The sequence below is a fragment of the Bos mutus genome, chromosome 26 (assembly GCF_027580195.1).
Source record: "Bos mutus isolate GX-2022 chromosome 26, NWIPB_WYAK_1.1, whole genome shotgun sequence".
In the NCBI taxonomy this organism is placed as follows: Eukaryota; Metazoa; Chordata; class Mammalia; order Artiodactyla; family Bovidae; genus Bos; species Bos mutus.
In genome coordinates, this window is record NC_091642.1 from 24260368 (window position 1) to 24277386 (window position 17019).

General features: G+C 40.7%; 1 protein-coding gene across 5 annotated transcripts in view; it reads left to right on the forward strand.

The window, feature by feature from the left end:
* The window catches only part of SORCS1 (sortilin related VPS10 domain containing receptor 1), a 575198-nt gene that overhangs the window by 362188 nt on the left and 195991 nt on the right, over positions 1–17019 (forward strand). For all 5 annotated transcript variants that reach the window (XM_070363590.1, XM_005897015.2, XM_005897018.2 and 2 more), the window contains exon 4: positions 12176–12334. In XM_070363590.1, the coding sequence (XP_070219691.1) occupies positions 12176–12334 (159 nt within the window). The remainder of the gene's footprint in view (positions 1–12175; positions 12335–17019) is intronic.

Genomic DNA, 17019 nt, shown 5'->3' on the forward strand with positions numbered 1-17019 from the left:
TTTATGATCCAACTCTCACATCCATACATGGCCGCCATCAATTTTTGCCATCCTGTGTGTGCGTATGCCTTTTCCATCTTGAGAGCTGGAGTTAATTTTTTTCTTCCCTTTAAATCTGACTCAGAATTAGTGATGTGTTTTATCAATAGAACAGGGCAAAATGGATACGTAGAACTTCTGAGGGTAGGTCATAAGAAGCCTTGCAGCTTCCACTGGAGTTTCCTGAAACACTCACTCTTGGGACCCTCATACTGGAAGAAGCCAGCCACCAATTACGAAGCCCAACGACCATGAAAGTATAGTATTCTGTGAAGTTCAAGCCACATGGAAAGGGCCTGGAGGATGGGATTCAACATAGAGAGAGAGAGAGAGGCTAAGATACAACCCTGAGTGAAAAAACCATTTAGAACGTGGAACCTCCAGTTCCAGCCACCACAGTTGACATCAAGTGGATGTGAGGCTCACTACCCAGCTGAGCATTTACAGAATCCTTGACCCATAAAACCAAGAAAAAAACAGATGGTTGTCTTAAGCCCTTTTCTGATATAGTATGTTGCACAGCAGTCAATAAGTGAACAGAGGTCGTTTTCTCTATCACGATGAGTTCTACTGCTTCTGAGTTACATGTTTTGAAATGGAATTAACCCAAGGTATAGAACTGCCATGCAATCATGGGGAAAAAAAAAACAACCTAAAACATTGCATTATTATATATTGTTTGCTCTAAAGGAAGGGAAAGAAGAAAAGAGAAGCAGCGGCAGCAGAATGTAATTATGCTCTGGGGCAGCTTGATGAAGCATATTCACCCTGTTCTGCCTCTCAGAAACAACTTGATCAGTGTCTATCATTACATAATTAAGGAACTAAAAAAAAATCACATGAAATAGATTTCCTTGTTAACTTCTGGATGATGCCCTCCAGCAGGGTCTTCCTGAGAGCTCTGCAGAAGAGCCAGGAGGCAATTCACACTCCACCAATTTGCAAATCTCATTGAAGAGAAACCCCTGGTAGTCGCCACTGTCTTCTCAGAAAAGCTTTCATAGCCAAATACATTAGAAAGGTCTCATGTGTCTGACTTTTCATTATAGGGGACTGCAATGCAAAAGTAGGAAGTCAAGAAACACCTGGAGTAACAGGCAAATTTGGCCTTGAAGTACAGAATGAAGCAGGGCAAAGGCTAATAGAGTTTTGCCAAGAGAAGTCACTGGTCATAGCAAACATCCTCTTCCAACAACACAAAAGAAGACTCTACACATGGACATCGCCAGATAGTCGACAGTGAAATCAGATTGATTATATTCTTTGCAGCCAAAGATGGAGAAGCTCTATACAGTCAGCGAAAACAAGACCGGGAACTGACTGTGGCTCAGATCATGAACTCCTTATTGCCAAATTCAGACTTAAATTGAAGAAAGTGGAGAAAACCACTAGACCATTCAGGTATGACCTAAATCAAATCCCTTATGGCTATACAGTGGATGTGAGAAATAGATATAAGGGACTAGATCTGATAGAGTGACTGATGCCCTATGGATGGAGGTTCGTGACATTGTACAGCAAACAGGAATCAAGACGATCCCCAAGAAAAAGAAATGCAAAAAAATAAAATGGATGGCCTTACAAATTGCTGTGAAAGGAAGGGAAGTGAAAAGCAAAGGAGAAAAGGAAAAGTATACTCATTTGAATGCAAAGTTCCAAAGAATAGCAAGGAGAGATAAGAAAGCCTTCCTCAACGATCAGTGCAAAGAAATAGAGGAAAAGAATAGAATGGGAAAGACTAGAGATCTCTTCAAGAAAATTAGAGATACCAAGGGAACATTTCATGCAAAGATGGGCTTGATGAAGGACAGAAATGGTATGGACCTAACTGAAGCAGACGATATTAAGAGGTGGCAAGAATTCACAGAACAACTGTACAAAAAAGATCTTCATGACCCAGATAATCACGATGATGTGATCACTCACACTCACCTAGAGCCAGACATCCCAGAATGTGAAGTCAAGTGGGCCTTAGGAAGCATCACTACGAACAAAGCTAGGGGAGGTGATGGAATTCCAGTTGAGCTATTTCAAATCCTGAAAGATGATGCTGTGAAAGGGCTGCACTCAATATGCCAGCACATTTGGAAAGCTCAGCAGTGGCCACAGGACTGGAAAAGGTCAGTTTTCATTCCAATCCCAAAGAAAGGCAATGCCAAAGAATGCTCAAACTACTGCACAGTTGCACTCATCTCACATGCTAGTAAAGTAATGCTCAAATTCTTCAAGCCAGGCTTCAGCAATACGTGAACCATGAACTTCCAGATGTTTAAGCTGGTTTTAGAAAAGGCAGAGGAACCAGAGATCAAATTACCAACATCCGCTGGATCATCAAAAAAGCAAGAGAGTTCCAGAAAAACATCTATTTCTGCTTTAATGATTATGCCAAAGCCTTTGACTGTGTAGATCATGATAGACTGTGGAAAATTCTGAAGGAGATGGGAATCCCAGACCACCTGACCTGCCTCTTGAGAAACTTATATGCAGGTCAAGAAGCAACAGTTAGAGCTGGAGATGGAACAACAGACTGGTTCCAAATAGGAAAAGGAGTATGTCAAGGCTGTGTACTGTCACCCTGCTTATTTAACTTATATGCAGAATACATCATGAGAAACGCTGGGCTGGAAGAAGCACAAGCTGGAATATAAATTGCCAGGAGAAATATCAATAACCTCAGATATGCAGATGACATCACCCTTCTGGCAGAAAATGAAGAGGAACTAAAGAGCCTCTTGATGAAAGTGAAAGAGGAGAGTGAAAAAATTGGCTTAAAGCTCAACATGCAGAAAATGAAGATCATGGCATCTGGTCCCATCACTTCATGGGAAATAGATGGGGAAACATTGGAAACAGTGGCTGACTTTATTTTTCTGGGCTCCAAAATCACTGCAGATGGTGATTGCAGCCATGAAATTAAAAGACGCTTACTCCTTAGAAGGAAAGTTATAACCAGCCTAGACAACTTATTGAAAAGCAGAGGTTATTTGTTCAACAAAGGTCCATCTAATCAAGGCTATGGTTTTTCCAGTGGTCAGGTATGGATGTGAAAGTTGGACTGTAAAGAAAGCTGAGCACTGAAGAATTGTGGTGTTGGAGAAGACTCTTGAGAGTCCCTTAGACTTCACGGAGGTCCAACCAGTCCATCCTAAAGGAGATCAGTCCTGGGTGTTCATTGGTAGGACTGATGTTGAAGCTGAAACTCCAATACTTTGGACACCTGATGCGAAGAGCTGACTGATTTGAAATAGACCCTGATTCTGGGAAAGATTGAGGGCAGTAAGAGAAGGGGATGACAAAGGATGAGATAGTTGGATGGCATCACCGATTCAATGGACATGGGTTTGGGTGAACTCTGGGAGTTGGTGATGGACAAGGAAGCCTGGCATGCTGTGGTTCATAGGGTGCAAAGAGTTGGACACGACTGAACGACTGAACTGAACTGAACTGAACATGTGTCTGAGACTTCATTAATCTTCCCCAATACACCCTGGTATATTTGTCTGCTTACCATGAAACATTAACACAAGTAAATAAAATTAACCATACCCCTGAGGATGATGACCCTTGGTGTGCAAAGGATGAAGAATCTGTTCACTGATTTTCAGAGTGGATTCATTCCTATTGGCTCTTCCTCTCATTCTCCTGATTTTCAACTTGACATTTATTCAAACTCTAAAATCAAATGCAGTTTAAGAGATTTTACCCCAAATGGTGTGTCTCTCACCTAAATCAATGTTAAAATATACTAATAGCTTCTCTTCTTGCTCTTTCTCTCCATCTCCTTCTCCTTTATCATTTCTAGTGGAATAAAAAGATTTCTTATCATTAAATGAACATCATTTCTTGTAAAGTTTCCCATGAGCAAAGAAGATGAATGTCCATTTCTCCCAGCATCACGGCTCCCTCTGATAGCAGCTAACATTTTAAAATGATGTGACCTTTTGCCATTCATAGATCTTCGGGGATTTAAGAGAGAAGTTACTCTGGGACTTGTAATGACCATGGAAGTGTATTCTGATTGAGTTTGAGCTGAGGCTATGGATAATGCTGCGGTTTTTTAAGTTGACGCAAATATTCTCAAGGTATTTAATCAGCCTCCATAGTGACTGCAAAAATAAAAATGTCTCTCAAATTTTTACATCATTCTTTTCCTTTAAAATACCTTTAAAAAAAGTAGATGACACAATACTTAGCATCAGTGAACAGTTCTCATGCTCTACTATACCCTTAGCATGATAATAGCAATTTCTCCCTCCAGCAAAGATAGTTTATTTTTAAAATGCCAATTAGACTTAGGGTCTGTTTGTGAAGAAAATTACATTACATTGTAATGGTTTTTATTGGCTTTTAGCGTAAACTTTTTTGAGAACAAGCTGTACTGTCATTCGATCAGGGCTTTTTTGACCATTTCTATAATTTATTTTTTCACCCATTATTCTAATAAAGCATAAATCCATTTCTATGGAGGAGTGATGCTGAAGAATAAAGGAGGCCAGCACCATTGTAAAATATCTGAGTGCGAGCCAGGACTGGGCATTTTGCTTCAGTAGATTTATATTTAAAGCCCCTCCCCAAATTCTCTATATTTTTTCAAGAATATCTTACCAATCATCTTGTTATTGAAACTCCAGCATTTAAGTCCTGGTCCCTTATTGTCCCATCCTTCTTCCCATCTACACAATATTGTCATGAGATATTTGTAATACAAGGTTTTTTTCTTTCTTTTTTGAACTTGACCATTTTATTTTATCTGAACATTCAGTACTAAATGTGACATTCTTTGTGAAGTACTAATGGTAACATTGGTGCAAAACTCAACTTTGCTTTCACACAGATGGGCTTATTTGACCCCATAAACAGTTTTACCACTGATTAGCTGTGTGCCCTTGCACAAATCACCTCATTCCTCAAAGCCTCCTTTCCTCATCTGTCACATGCACATAATATCTGTCTGAAGTATTTTAACAGTCTAATGAGGTACTGGTACTGTGTTTTAAAAGTTTAGTGGAGGGTGTGGTACATAGCACATGTTCAGTGAATGTAAACTTGTGTGTAGTATCCCTACCCTCAATGCTGAAATGGAGGCTCAGAATGAGATTGAATAGTGAGCTCTTAAAAATGGCTTAACCAATATGGCAGAAATGAAACTCAAATCTGCCTTTGCGGTTAGGGGTCATGAGACATTGTGATTATTGGTTTGTCACATTATGGTTTGTTTTTTCTTCTTCTCATGGCATGAATGGGATTCACTAAACTCACCTTCTTTCTCTTTTCTGAGGAAGTGCACACATCCACAGCAACATTGACAAGGGGCATGTTTAGGATTTGGTCGTGGAGCTTCTTGTGGAAAACAAGTGTGTGGTTCAGGCTCCCCACCTTCAGGCCTGCATACCAACCTTCCTCTGTGCATGCAGAGGGTCATAGCAGTGGGAGCATAGTCTCACAGTGAAATGGTGTATTTTAGTTTGAGATTGTCTGAGTTAGCTCAGAAGAGAGGGTTGTTGTCTGTAGTCCCAAGAGAATCAGAAGCAGTCTTCTATAAACTTTCTTTCTTGAATTGTCTTCCAAGAAGTATAACACATATTTTATTACTGGTGAATCTTACTCTTCTGTGTACCTCATGGGGTTTGGCAAAATGAGTGCTGAATGAATTATTGCTATCATTACATGATAAGTAGTAGGTCTTCGATTAAGAGAAGTATGAAGGGCTGAACTTGTTGGATACACTTCTTGAAAACCCCCTTTATTCCCCCTGAGACATCAAAGTCTTTATTAAAGTAAAAAGACTTCATTAAAGAAAAAAATAGCTTAAAAGTAAACTTAAAGAATACAATGAAAAAGTTTCTCTGCAATTTCATTGAATCCATACTGCAGGTCACAGGAAGCTGATCTATTGCTCAAGTGGTCTCTTGGCCTCTTAGTATTGGATGACTCTCCCTTGTGTTAATGAACATGGGTGGGTTAAGGAACGTGAGCTGAGCTTTACTGAGTTCATGGGAGAGGGTGAGAGTGGGACTCATATCGAGTATTTGCTTGCTGGGTCCATCTTTCTACAGACTCACTTCTGACAGTGTTTACTTGATTAAACCTTTTTCTTTTTCATCACTTTCCTCTCCTTTTCTCACTGTTGTGTACGCTCCTGTCATTTATGTTTCACGAATCATGTTGGAAGCCTGTATGACTTTCTTTAATACCGTCCTCTAAACAGCTGCCAGTTGCTAAGCACTTGTTGCTCTCACCCTCAACTCATCCATCCACATTGGCCAACCTATTATTCACTTGCTCTGATTACATTTCACTTAATTTGTTTTTTAAACTGGAGCCAGAGGTTTGCAAATAGCCTCTTACACTATTTTATAGATTTTTGTTTGAATAGAGTGGCTAGATAACTAGAGTGCCCAATCGCTGCCATTGCTATTATTCTTGGTCATTGTCATTATCACTATGGAAATTATTTATTGTGCACCTGTGACATGGGCATCTGGATCTGAGTAAGCCTTGGGCAAAGAAACAGATGACACTGGTGCACTCCCTCTTCTTGGTTCTACTATGAACAGCAAGGGAGTGACAAACAAGCAAATGAATAGTGAACAGCATATAAAATAAATACTCTTTGCTTAAGGACCAAGGAAATGGTGGGGAAACATACATGCCTAGTGGTTGTGAGTGTCTGTTAGGCACTCAGTCATGGCTGACTCTGTGACCCCATGGACTGTAGCCCGTGGAATCCTCCAGGCAAGAATATGGGAGTGAGTAGCCATTTCCTTCTCCAGCTGCCTCTTATTAACTCCATGCTGCCTTAACAGGTATATGATGCAAATCTAAGAACAACATACACCTAGGAAAAGAATCGGGTGAGCGAAATAGGAGGACGTTCCTTAGGAATGTCCTGAGTAGACGCCTGGAAGGATCAGAAAGCTGCGAGGCAACCTTTTGTAGAAGTACATCATGTAGCCATAAGTTGAATCTGGAGCAAGTCACAGAGACATTTAGTTTTTGATGACACTGAGCTTTCAGGGGGACTAATATCAAAAAAAAGAGAGAAGTGACATATTTGAAATCTATAACTTGCATTTCATGTTCATTTGTCACCTCTGGGAAAAGCACACAAAGTCTCTTCTTTCCCCCTGAAGTGGCTGATGAATGATTGCTTAGCGTTGGGTGGTGTAAGCCCTTGTCGCCATTATTGACTTGCTGTAGAAAGTAGTTCGTCTATAGTTGTAATGCATGCAGTGCGCCCTCCAAGGCATGAGTGAACTGGTTCTAATCACTAATGGGCTGATCTGAACAGACTAATTACTTTCCTATTAAAGACAGACTCTTCCTGATGTCTCTACCCTCTTTGCTTCCAAGTAGAAAGCAGGGACTTGTTTAAGAGACTCAAACTCTCAATGGCACAGGGATCCAAGGACAAAGAGGACTCATTCATTGTTCATTTACAAAGATGTATGGACCTACTATGGATCAAGCTTTATGCTAAGCAAATAAGTCCTCCTTTTAGAGAGCTCACTTCAGGAATCCTGCTGACTTTGGAGTCATGCCTTTTATAGAGGTCTTTTAGAGTTCTATCACTCAGATCATATCACTCTACATATCATATGCAGAGGATTAAACATAGCAAAACATTATTATTCAAACTAATAGGAAGAGCCAAAGGAAGGTAAAGAACCAATGTAAACTGACAAAAACAGGGATCACTGACCACATTTAAGGAATATAATTGATTATTTTTTGAAGAATAGTCACTAATTTGAAGTTACTATTTTGATAATATTTCCTAGTAGAATACCTTCTTGAGAAGATAGGACTTTATCTGTAAATGGCATTATTTACATCTAACGATTGGATCACACTTATTACTTACACTGTATCCTTTTTTCTCAAATGGGTTAGACATTTTCTATTTAGATCTTACTTAAATTCTTTGTTTGCTTATTAACATATTTAATTTTCATAACCTACAAAATGACAGAACAAACCTGAACTCGTTGGAAATATAATTACTGAAGGATCCTAATTTGAAGACTGAAATAATAAGATTCCACTAATCCTGTTAATGAAAAAGTTGGCTTAAAACTCAACATTCAGAAAACTAAGATCATGGCATCCAGTCCCATCACTTCATGGCAAGTAGATGGGGAAACAATGGAAACAATGACAGACTTTATTTTTTTAGGCTCCCAAATCACTGCAGATGGTGACTGCAGCCATGAAATTAAAAGACGCTTGCTCCTTGGAAGAAAAGACATGACCAATCTAGACAGCATATTAAAAGCAGAGACATTACTTTGCCAACAAAGGTCCGTCTAGTCAAAGCTATGATTTTTCCAATAGTCATGTATGGATGTGAGAGTTGGACTATAAAGAAAGCTGAGCGGCAAAGAATTGATGCTTTTGAACTGTGGCGTTGGAGAAGACTTGAGAGTCCCTTGGACTGCAAGGAGATCCAACCAGTCCATCCTAAAGGAAATCAGTCCTGAATATTCATTGGAAGCACTCAAGCTGAAACTCCAATACTTTGGCCACCTGATGCAAAGAACTGACTCATTGAAAAAGATCCTGATTCTGGGAAAGATTGAAGGTGGGAGGAGAAGGGGAAGCAGAGGATGAGGTGGTTGGATGGCATCACCAACGTGATGGACATGAGTTTGAGTAGGCTCCCGGAGTTGGTGATGGACAGGGAGGCCTGGCGTGCTGCAGTGCATGGGGTCAGAAAGAGTCAGACACGACTGAGTGACTGAACTGAACTGAACTGAATCCAGTTAATAATTCATCAGGTTCTTTCTATGGTTCAACCACTGAGTCAGTTGTAACCTAATTGTGTTGAAGGTTGTGATTAACTAATTGAAATACATTGTATACAGTGGTGTGTATTAATTAACGTGTATATGCATTTGTAATTTTATTGTTCAGGTAGAAATGAATATAGGTAATAATACTAAATGAAAAAAAGGAAAACAATGAAAAATTCAATCCATGATATGATATGTAGCTGTGGATATAGAAGTAGTAGAAGGGGGCACAAACATAATTTAACTTGTTGAAGGGATAGGGTCAATGCATTTTTCATTTATTTTGAATTCTACTGGCAGTCTTACAAAATTGTTTTTGCAATAAAAATGACTAAATAAAAATGGATCTAGACTGACCTGTTTGTTTTGAGTAAATTGAAGCAGAGATATGAAAGAGGAATCGTTGGAAAGTTTGTGTAGTGCAGATACATCTAAAATTCTTATAGAGGGATCTCCTGACATCTTCTATAATATCTGAAGTGTCAAGTTCCCAAACAGAGGGTTTTATGTAAGAATGTATAGAAATTATGAGATTTTGACCTACATATTTTTCACACCCAGAAGAAAAACACGGAAGCCAGCAGTTTTATTTAATATTAAATATCCATATGTTTGAAAATATTTGCATCATTTTACCTCTCCCATCCCAAGTTACTTGGATACAGAATATCTCATACAGATGACTCAGAGCATAAATGAGTATCAAAATATTCTAAATAAATGATAAATAAAAAGCAACTTGATATCAGTATATTCTGTAGGCCCAGGGTTTTTATTTTGATGAAGTAGTCTGCCAAGAGAAGCAGGTGGTGGGATCCACACTCGTGGGAAGAGAGTAAAACATATTCTGCTTTACAGAGAAATAGAAAATCAGAGGGGGAAAATCACCTTGCCTGAGACAATAGATGTTCTATAAAATTGAACCTCTTCATATTATCATGGAAATTACTTGCTGGCAGTAGTGCAAAAAGGCTGTTATATATTATTGTTAATTGTGGTTGGAGACACAAAGCAATATGATCATTTGATGACTTATTTGTTATTTAGAAAATGACAGCTTTTATGTGTCAGTAAATAGGAAATCACCTGGAAATATTCTTGTGAATTTAGGAACCATCTGATCCTCCTTGCTTAATGCATACAATAGACTTTAATGATGCCACAGGAGTTTGTACTTAGCAGATTATCTGCTGGTTCCACACCAGCCATCCAAAGGGGGAACACTGTCTGCTTGGTGACTGCAAGACAGAGAAACCTATAACTTTGTCAGGATTTCTGTTTGATGGACAGTGGCTTCACTGGAACACAGGATGAGAGGCAATTAGTCTCCAGTTTTGTGTGCGCTCTCCAACTTGTCCAGACAGGGGCTGACAGCCTTGGCGTTCCGCTCATTCCACCACATCCCGTTCCCCTCTTCAAGAAGGGCAGGGAGAAAAACAGCAAGGAACCTGAAATCCATCCTTGATTACATAAACATATTCCAGCTGAGTGTGTCTGGTGTGCGGTCCTTATGTACCATTTGCCGTGACAGGACACGTCTTTGGAAGATGACACTATCTTGAGGTTTTAATATGATTGCCTCCAATGCCTGAGAAAGCCCTGTGTGTTTGCCTGACACTCAGCTCTTTTATGGCAGGGCTCTAGTTTTTTCTTTCTTTCTTTTTTTTTTTCTTTCTCTCTCTGTCTCTGGTTTCCCTGGAATGCAGCATCCTCAGCTGGTAATCTTTAAACCCTCGGCTGCTGAGGTTTCTCTTCATACGGCCACACATTAAGCACATCTTTCATGCCTCTCTGAACCAAACTCGGAGAGTGCCAATTAATAAGTTGATGGGGAAGAAGTCCATGGGTATCATTAAGGCCACCTGTCTGGAGGCGTTAGGTGTGCACTTTGAGTGAAGGGCAACCTGCAGAGTCTGGAATGAGGTGCTTATCACATTCCTAGAGGCAGAAAATGAGAGAATAAAAAGAAGTTTACAGGGCAGCTCCTCATCTTGCTCCCATTGTGGATTCTTCACACTGCTGTGGCCAAGGTTAACCCTCAAAAGGAGAAAATCCCAGGCCTCTGGAGCTGTGACTTTTTACATGGGTCTAGTGTATTCTGGTGTCAAAGGCTAAAGATGGAGAGGGCATTCAATGACTTTTTTTTCCCATGGAACTTCCATTTATATCTGTTCAAACTGCTCTGAGCATCTTTCTAAGTCTTTGTGACTACTCTGAAAACTCTTTTCACCAATCCCTTTAACTCATGTTCATTAATTTGGTAAATATCTATTGAGTATATAATATATGCTGGACCTCATTCTAGCTGCTGGGAATGTACCTGTCGGGGATAAAAACAGAGAAATGTCAAGTATCACTATTCTCATGGAGTTTATTTTCTAAAGAAAGTATATAGACAACAAATAAATACTCAGAGAAGGCATTTGAATACACAGCCTTTGACTCAAGATTCAGAAAACCAGGCTAAAGGCAGGATGATGTGGGACATTGTTAATATGAATAGAAGTGTAAGGCGAGTGCAGAGAAAGAGAGCCAGCCGGGCAGTCAGGCAAGAAAAGGAAAATTTATTAGAGGGAAAAGAGAGGGTGACTGGCCCTTAAGGAGAACCAGCATCCTCCTTTCTGACGGAGTCCCCACCAATGAAAAATTCTCTAAAGGAATGGTCACGTAGCCAGAGGTCTGGAATCTGGTGGTCTATCAGCTTTGAGAAGATAGGCACCAGTGAGGTAACAGGATGCCATTTGGGCAATTTGGTCAGTCTCAAGGATCACTGTGATTTATTCTTTGTTTGCAAGGTCAACATAATGAGCCATCTTGTCAGTGAGAACCCATGTGGGCCCTATCAAGAAGGGCTTGTAATAAGAGAAAGATCTAATGGACTCCAATCCTATTCCTGTTGGTATTCCTTTCCACCTTTCTCACAAATACCAGTGACAAGTCTTGCTCTCTCATCCCCCCAAATGGAGACTAGACAGGGCTCGAAGGAAGGAGGGTTGAGATCAGGAGAATAATAGAAAATATTTCAGATTAAGGAAATAACATTTGGGGAGGGGGGTCAAGGAGCCCTATGGGAGGAAAGAAAACTCACTCCTCCATTTCTTCTCACCCACCACCCCCGACCCACTCCAACCTCTGCTTTCAACTTGTCCTGTCACTTTCATTTCTTGGTGAAAACATTTTGATGACCTTGGTCCAAGGCAGGAGAGTGACCCTGACATTCAAGGTCATTGTTTGGGCAATTGTTCTTCACCTGCTCCTTTTCCCTTTCTTGTCAAAAATTTAGCTCATCTTTAAGCTTTGTAAATTTACTTTTCTCTTGTTTTCTTTCCCATAATCTGCCACAGATTATGTTGCTCACAGACCCAGAGATTGAGAGCAGTTTACTGATCAGCTCGGATGAAGGGGCAACCTATCAAAAATACCGGCTGAACTTTTACATCCAGAGCTTACTTTTCCACCCCAAACAAGAGGACTGGATTCTGGCATACAGCCAAGACCAAAAGGTGAGTGTGATCACCTTGCTCGAGACAGTGGTGCATGGTTGTCCTAGGGAACAACAACCACTTAGTCATCTCTGTATTTCTTCTCAGTGGTCAGGCTTGTTATGTGCAGGCGCTTGACCCCTATGCCAGTGGGGCAAGGAGCAGGAATGTGGATCTCAGGCTGCTTGTCTGAGCTGTGCAAATGTCTGAAACAGCATGCAAAGGAAAAGCTAGACCAGGAAGATGTTGTGGAGAAGCAGTTCTTACCTGGAAGTTTCAGTCCATCAACAGCCCCAGACCCCCATGAAATCTGAGACAGTTTTGTGTGTGTGAGATATAATCATGTTTGTAAAGGACCCCATAGGTTTTCTCAGAGCCTTAAAGGGCAGGATGGCTCTGAAAGAGTTAAGAGCAATAGCTGGCGACTTGTTAAAATAGTGACAGAAATGTACATATAGATGACATTCATAATCAGGTAATCCAGGACTTTCCTTCTCTTGGTGGTTAGGCTGAAGGATAAGTCTATTTTTTAAGAAGGCATTGATCGATGTTATGCAATTGTATGTTATAAGCATGTTATATTTATTGTATGTTTATGTGTATATGCAAGTGCATGGCAATATGTATATGTATTTTATGGGATAAATACTGTAAAATATATCATGTACTCTGTACTGCAGTTGGGCTTCTTTAGTGACTCAAATGTTAGAGAATTCACCTGCAATGCAGGAGACTCATGTTCTATCCCTGAGTCAGGAAGATCACCTGGAGAAGGGATGGCTACCCACTCCAGTATTCTTGCTTGAGAATTCCATGGACAGAGAAGCCTAGCAGGCTACAGTTATAAAATACATATAGCCCCTGCTTTTAAGGAACGTACATTTTCAGGTAGACTATAAGGCTGACAAGAGCAAATACAATCAGATTAGAATTAGAAGAAACAAAATATACAGAGGCAAATGTGAGAGAAAACCTAAAAAAAAAAAGTCAAAAAGAACATAGATAAAATATTGGAACGCTTTTTGTGAAATGCATGGTTCAGTGAGGTCATTCTGAACATTCTCTTAAGAGGACTTGTAAGTTACAAAGGACATATATTTAAAGAAATACTGGACTTAGCTGAGTGAGGAGGGTGTTTGAGGATTTTATCCATCTGGACTGGTATAGACATGTGGGGGTTCTTCCTGATGAGAGAGGAATGATACTAGCAATTTTTCAAGGTCTCTAAGCGACATGAGCATTTTTTGAGGAGGCAAATTAAAATTCTTAGGATTGGAACTTTATTCATGCTGCCCTTACTGCCAAATAAAATCACATTAGCCTAAAAATAGAAAAGATTTGCAATTAGTATTTTTTCCTCTTGAGCAGCCTGGCTCCCCTTTCAGCAGAATGTACAATTTCATTCCTGGAGTCAAGCCACCACGCATTTGGTCCAGGATGGTGCAGTTACCAGAGGCAAAGCTGAGCAGCTCGGAACACAGAGTATTAGACATTTATTCCACTGGGCTTTTGTATTGTATTTGACAGTTGGTTAATTTTCCCCTGATGCCAGAGGCACAGTGAGGGCCAGATTCACCTGGCTGAGTGAAAACTCTGCATCTTTGCAGTTGTGTTGGAAGAAAAGGCCAAAAATGTAACCCTTCATGTGCCAGCACTTCAGACAGCGGCCCCATGACCGCAGTGGCAGAGTGAATTACCTCGGAGAAGTTAGGGCGTGTGGGAGCCCTACTCAGCCAATGTATGGAACTTGGGGTCAGCCTTCTTTGCCTTAAAATGTGTTTGTGTGGGTACTTATAATTGCAGGTGCACTTCCACTGAGACTGAAAAAAGATTAGGCTCTGTTTTACGTGCTCAGTGTGGTGCATTGTTGGTCTAAAATAGCTATATCGAGAAGCATTTGGTCAACCTAGGGAAAGAAAATTAACACACATGAGTTCAGTAGTCTAAGACAGACTAACAGAGAGAGCCTTCATTCACACATAGTAGAAACCCAATCAGAGTTAGCTGGATGGATTCTGTGAAACTGGCAGCCCAAAGTTTAGGAGATGGAGGTCTTATAAAATGATTGCACCTGGACTTTAATGAATATGTCATATTTCTTTTTTTGGAGAGGCACACTTTACACAAGAGGAATGTCATAAACAATAATGTAAGTTTGTATAGTTAGAAAACTCATGTTAACAGGATCATGAATATGTTGATTTGGCTGAAACTGAAATTATGGAAAGTTAATTATGCATGTACTCCTGGACCCAATCTTTTTTTTTTTTTTTTTTAACTGTTTAGACTGTTAGGAAAAATAATTCTTGTTTTTCCAATTAGGAGCCTTTTGAACATTTTGGTCAGTGGATTTATGTGTTCAGAGCTATAGATTACAAAAAATTAACCTGGCAGTAGAATTACGATGAACTGAGGCAATATGAGGTCAAAACCAAGACCAGTTAGGGTGATATCATTGAATTCTTGGTCTGGACCAGATCGAATGAATTCTGTCATTTTATAGGTAGAGGAAGCCTTAACAGTCTTTGTTCTCTATGTAGCTGACAAATCAGAAATCTGAGAAGATTTTTCCCCAAAGGGGAAAACACTCATTAGTATCACATGTTTAAGTTAGGCAACTGGAATCTGAGTATAAAACTTAGTTCTACTGAATGGATGGTGATGTCTGGAGATATCACCAAAGGGGTGGAAGCCAGCCTATCTGCTAAGCTCTGTTTTTCTAGAGGAGAAGGAAGGAGAGATGATCCTGGGAACAAAGAATTATGAGAAACCCACTAACAGAAGTAGGGGTTGGGTAAGGGCTCCATATGCCAGGATTTGAATCACAGAATGAGAAGTGGTCCATTAACAATGAGGGGATTGGGGTGCAGTCATCCGATGAGCTGGTGGAGTTGGCCTAAAGTCAAGTGGAGAAGATGTGTGGCCACTCCAGTGGGCCAGTGATATGGAAATAACAGCTGTCAGTCACCCACAAATCGCAGAGCTTTTAGCTCCAATGAGAGGCAGCAGTAGGCCCCAGTGAGGGGCCCATGCCGGTGTTGGCAGGTGAGTGACTTTTGGAAACAGGAACGTTCATTCTTCCATGTAAGTATTGCTCATCACTGTGTCTGACAGTCACTGCTGCTGCAGAGCTCTCAGCAAAGATGGTGGCTTAAGTGCTGGGATTCACTCTGCTGAGTGCTATTTCCCATCAGTCTGTGGTGAAAGACTGGGTTAGAAAGCACAGAGGTGGCAGTTCCATTAGAGCTCCCCTGCGCACAGACCTCCTCACCTCTCTCCCATCGTTGGCTGTCAGACTTTTGAAGCATACTTCCTCTTTTGAAGATGCAGCCACCTTTACTTTTCCCTTATTTTCCTGCCATGGCTTGCTTTCTCCTTCCGTGAATGAGGCTTTGAGGGCCCCAAGGACACAGTCTGGATCTCTGGCTCACAGGAGAGAGTCCATATGGGCCGCGGCGCTCTGCCCTGACTGCAACTCATCTTGAGTGTCTGGACTCTCAGCGGAGGTTTTTTGATGTGAGCATTTTAAGGGACTTGAAAGAGTTTGGTTGAACAGATTGTCCTTTCTGGCCCAAGATAGAGTTTTACTGGCCATCAATTCCATAGGAAGCCAGATTAAAAAAAAAAAAGAAAAGCTTTTAATCAGAGAGAAATGTGTATAGCCAAATGCCCTTGAAATCCATAAAACCAGGATATTTTGATATTTTAGCCTTTTTTCTTATATTTTCTTAGATAAAGAAATCTACCTGTGATATTCAATATCTAGGTGGTTGCTAAGAGGTAAAACTTTTCTTGAATGAGCACGTGAGTCTCCAGCCACCACTAGAATAATTGAAGAGAAAAGGCTTGAGACCCATTGAAGCTCTAAAAGAAGTAACCTGCCTTCTTAAAAAGCCCTGTTGGGGAACTTCCGTGGTCTAGACACAGGTGATAGATTCCCTGGCCTCTGAATATGAGGCTGTGCCTTTCTAAAGCCCTGAGATTTTCAGAAAAATAAGTGTTATAGACATCATGGAAAGTTTGTGCCAAATGGGCCAAGGTAAGCCCGTCACGTACAGTCACACCCTTTCAGCTTCTTACAAACCAGCAGTGAATCACTGTGGATGTCGTGAAGAATTCTGAGGTGTTTATTCCAGAAGCACCCACCATCTCACACTCCTTTATTTATTTGTTATTTCTGTAATTAAGTGGTAGGCAGACCAAACATTCTGCTCATAGCTTTCGTGTCTTTGCATTTGGAAACCGAGCAGCCAGGAAAACAAGGACACAGAGCTTCCCCTTCCTTCCGTGTTTCCCTGCCTCCTCTTGCCTCAGTGCAGGAAACCACCCAAGCAAGGCTTAGCAGCCGGCCGAGTCTGCCAGATTACATCTTTATTTTAATTTGGCAATAAACTAGTGTACAAACTCTGCTATAAAACATTGCTTCCAACAGCATCTCTCAGTCTGTCTTAAACACCTCACTAAACATGATGTGTTGGGAAACATTGGAAATGAGAGAAAACAAGACGCAGATGTGACTGAAAGGAAAGAAAAAATAGGAATTTGTAAGAATAGGCATCTAAATCAGTTCTGCTGACCATCCTGGGGCGCTGGGCTCGAGGCCTGTCTGTTAGGGGTTGCACTGAGGAGTGATTTGTACAGGGGAGGGTCTGCAGTGTTGTGAAATCAATGTGAACACTCCCCGGGCTCAGACTGCCTGGTTGCTG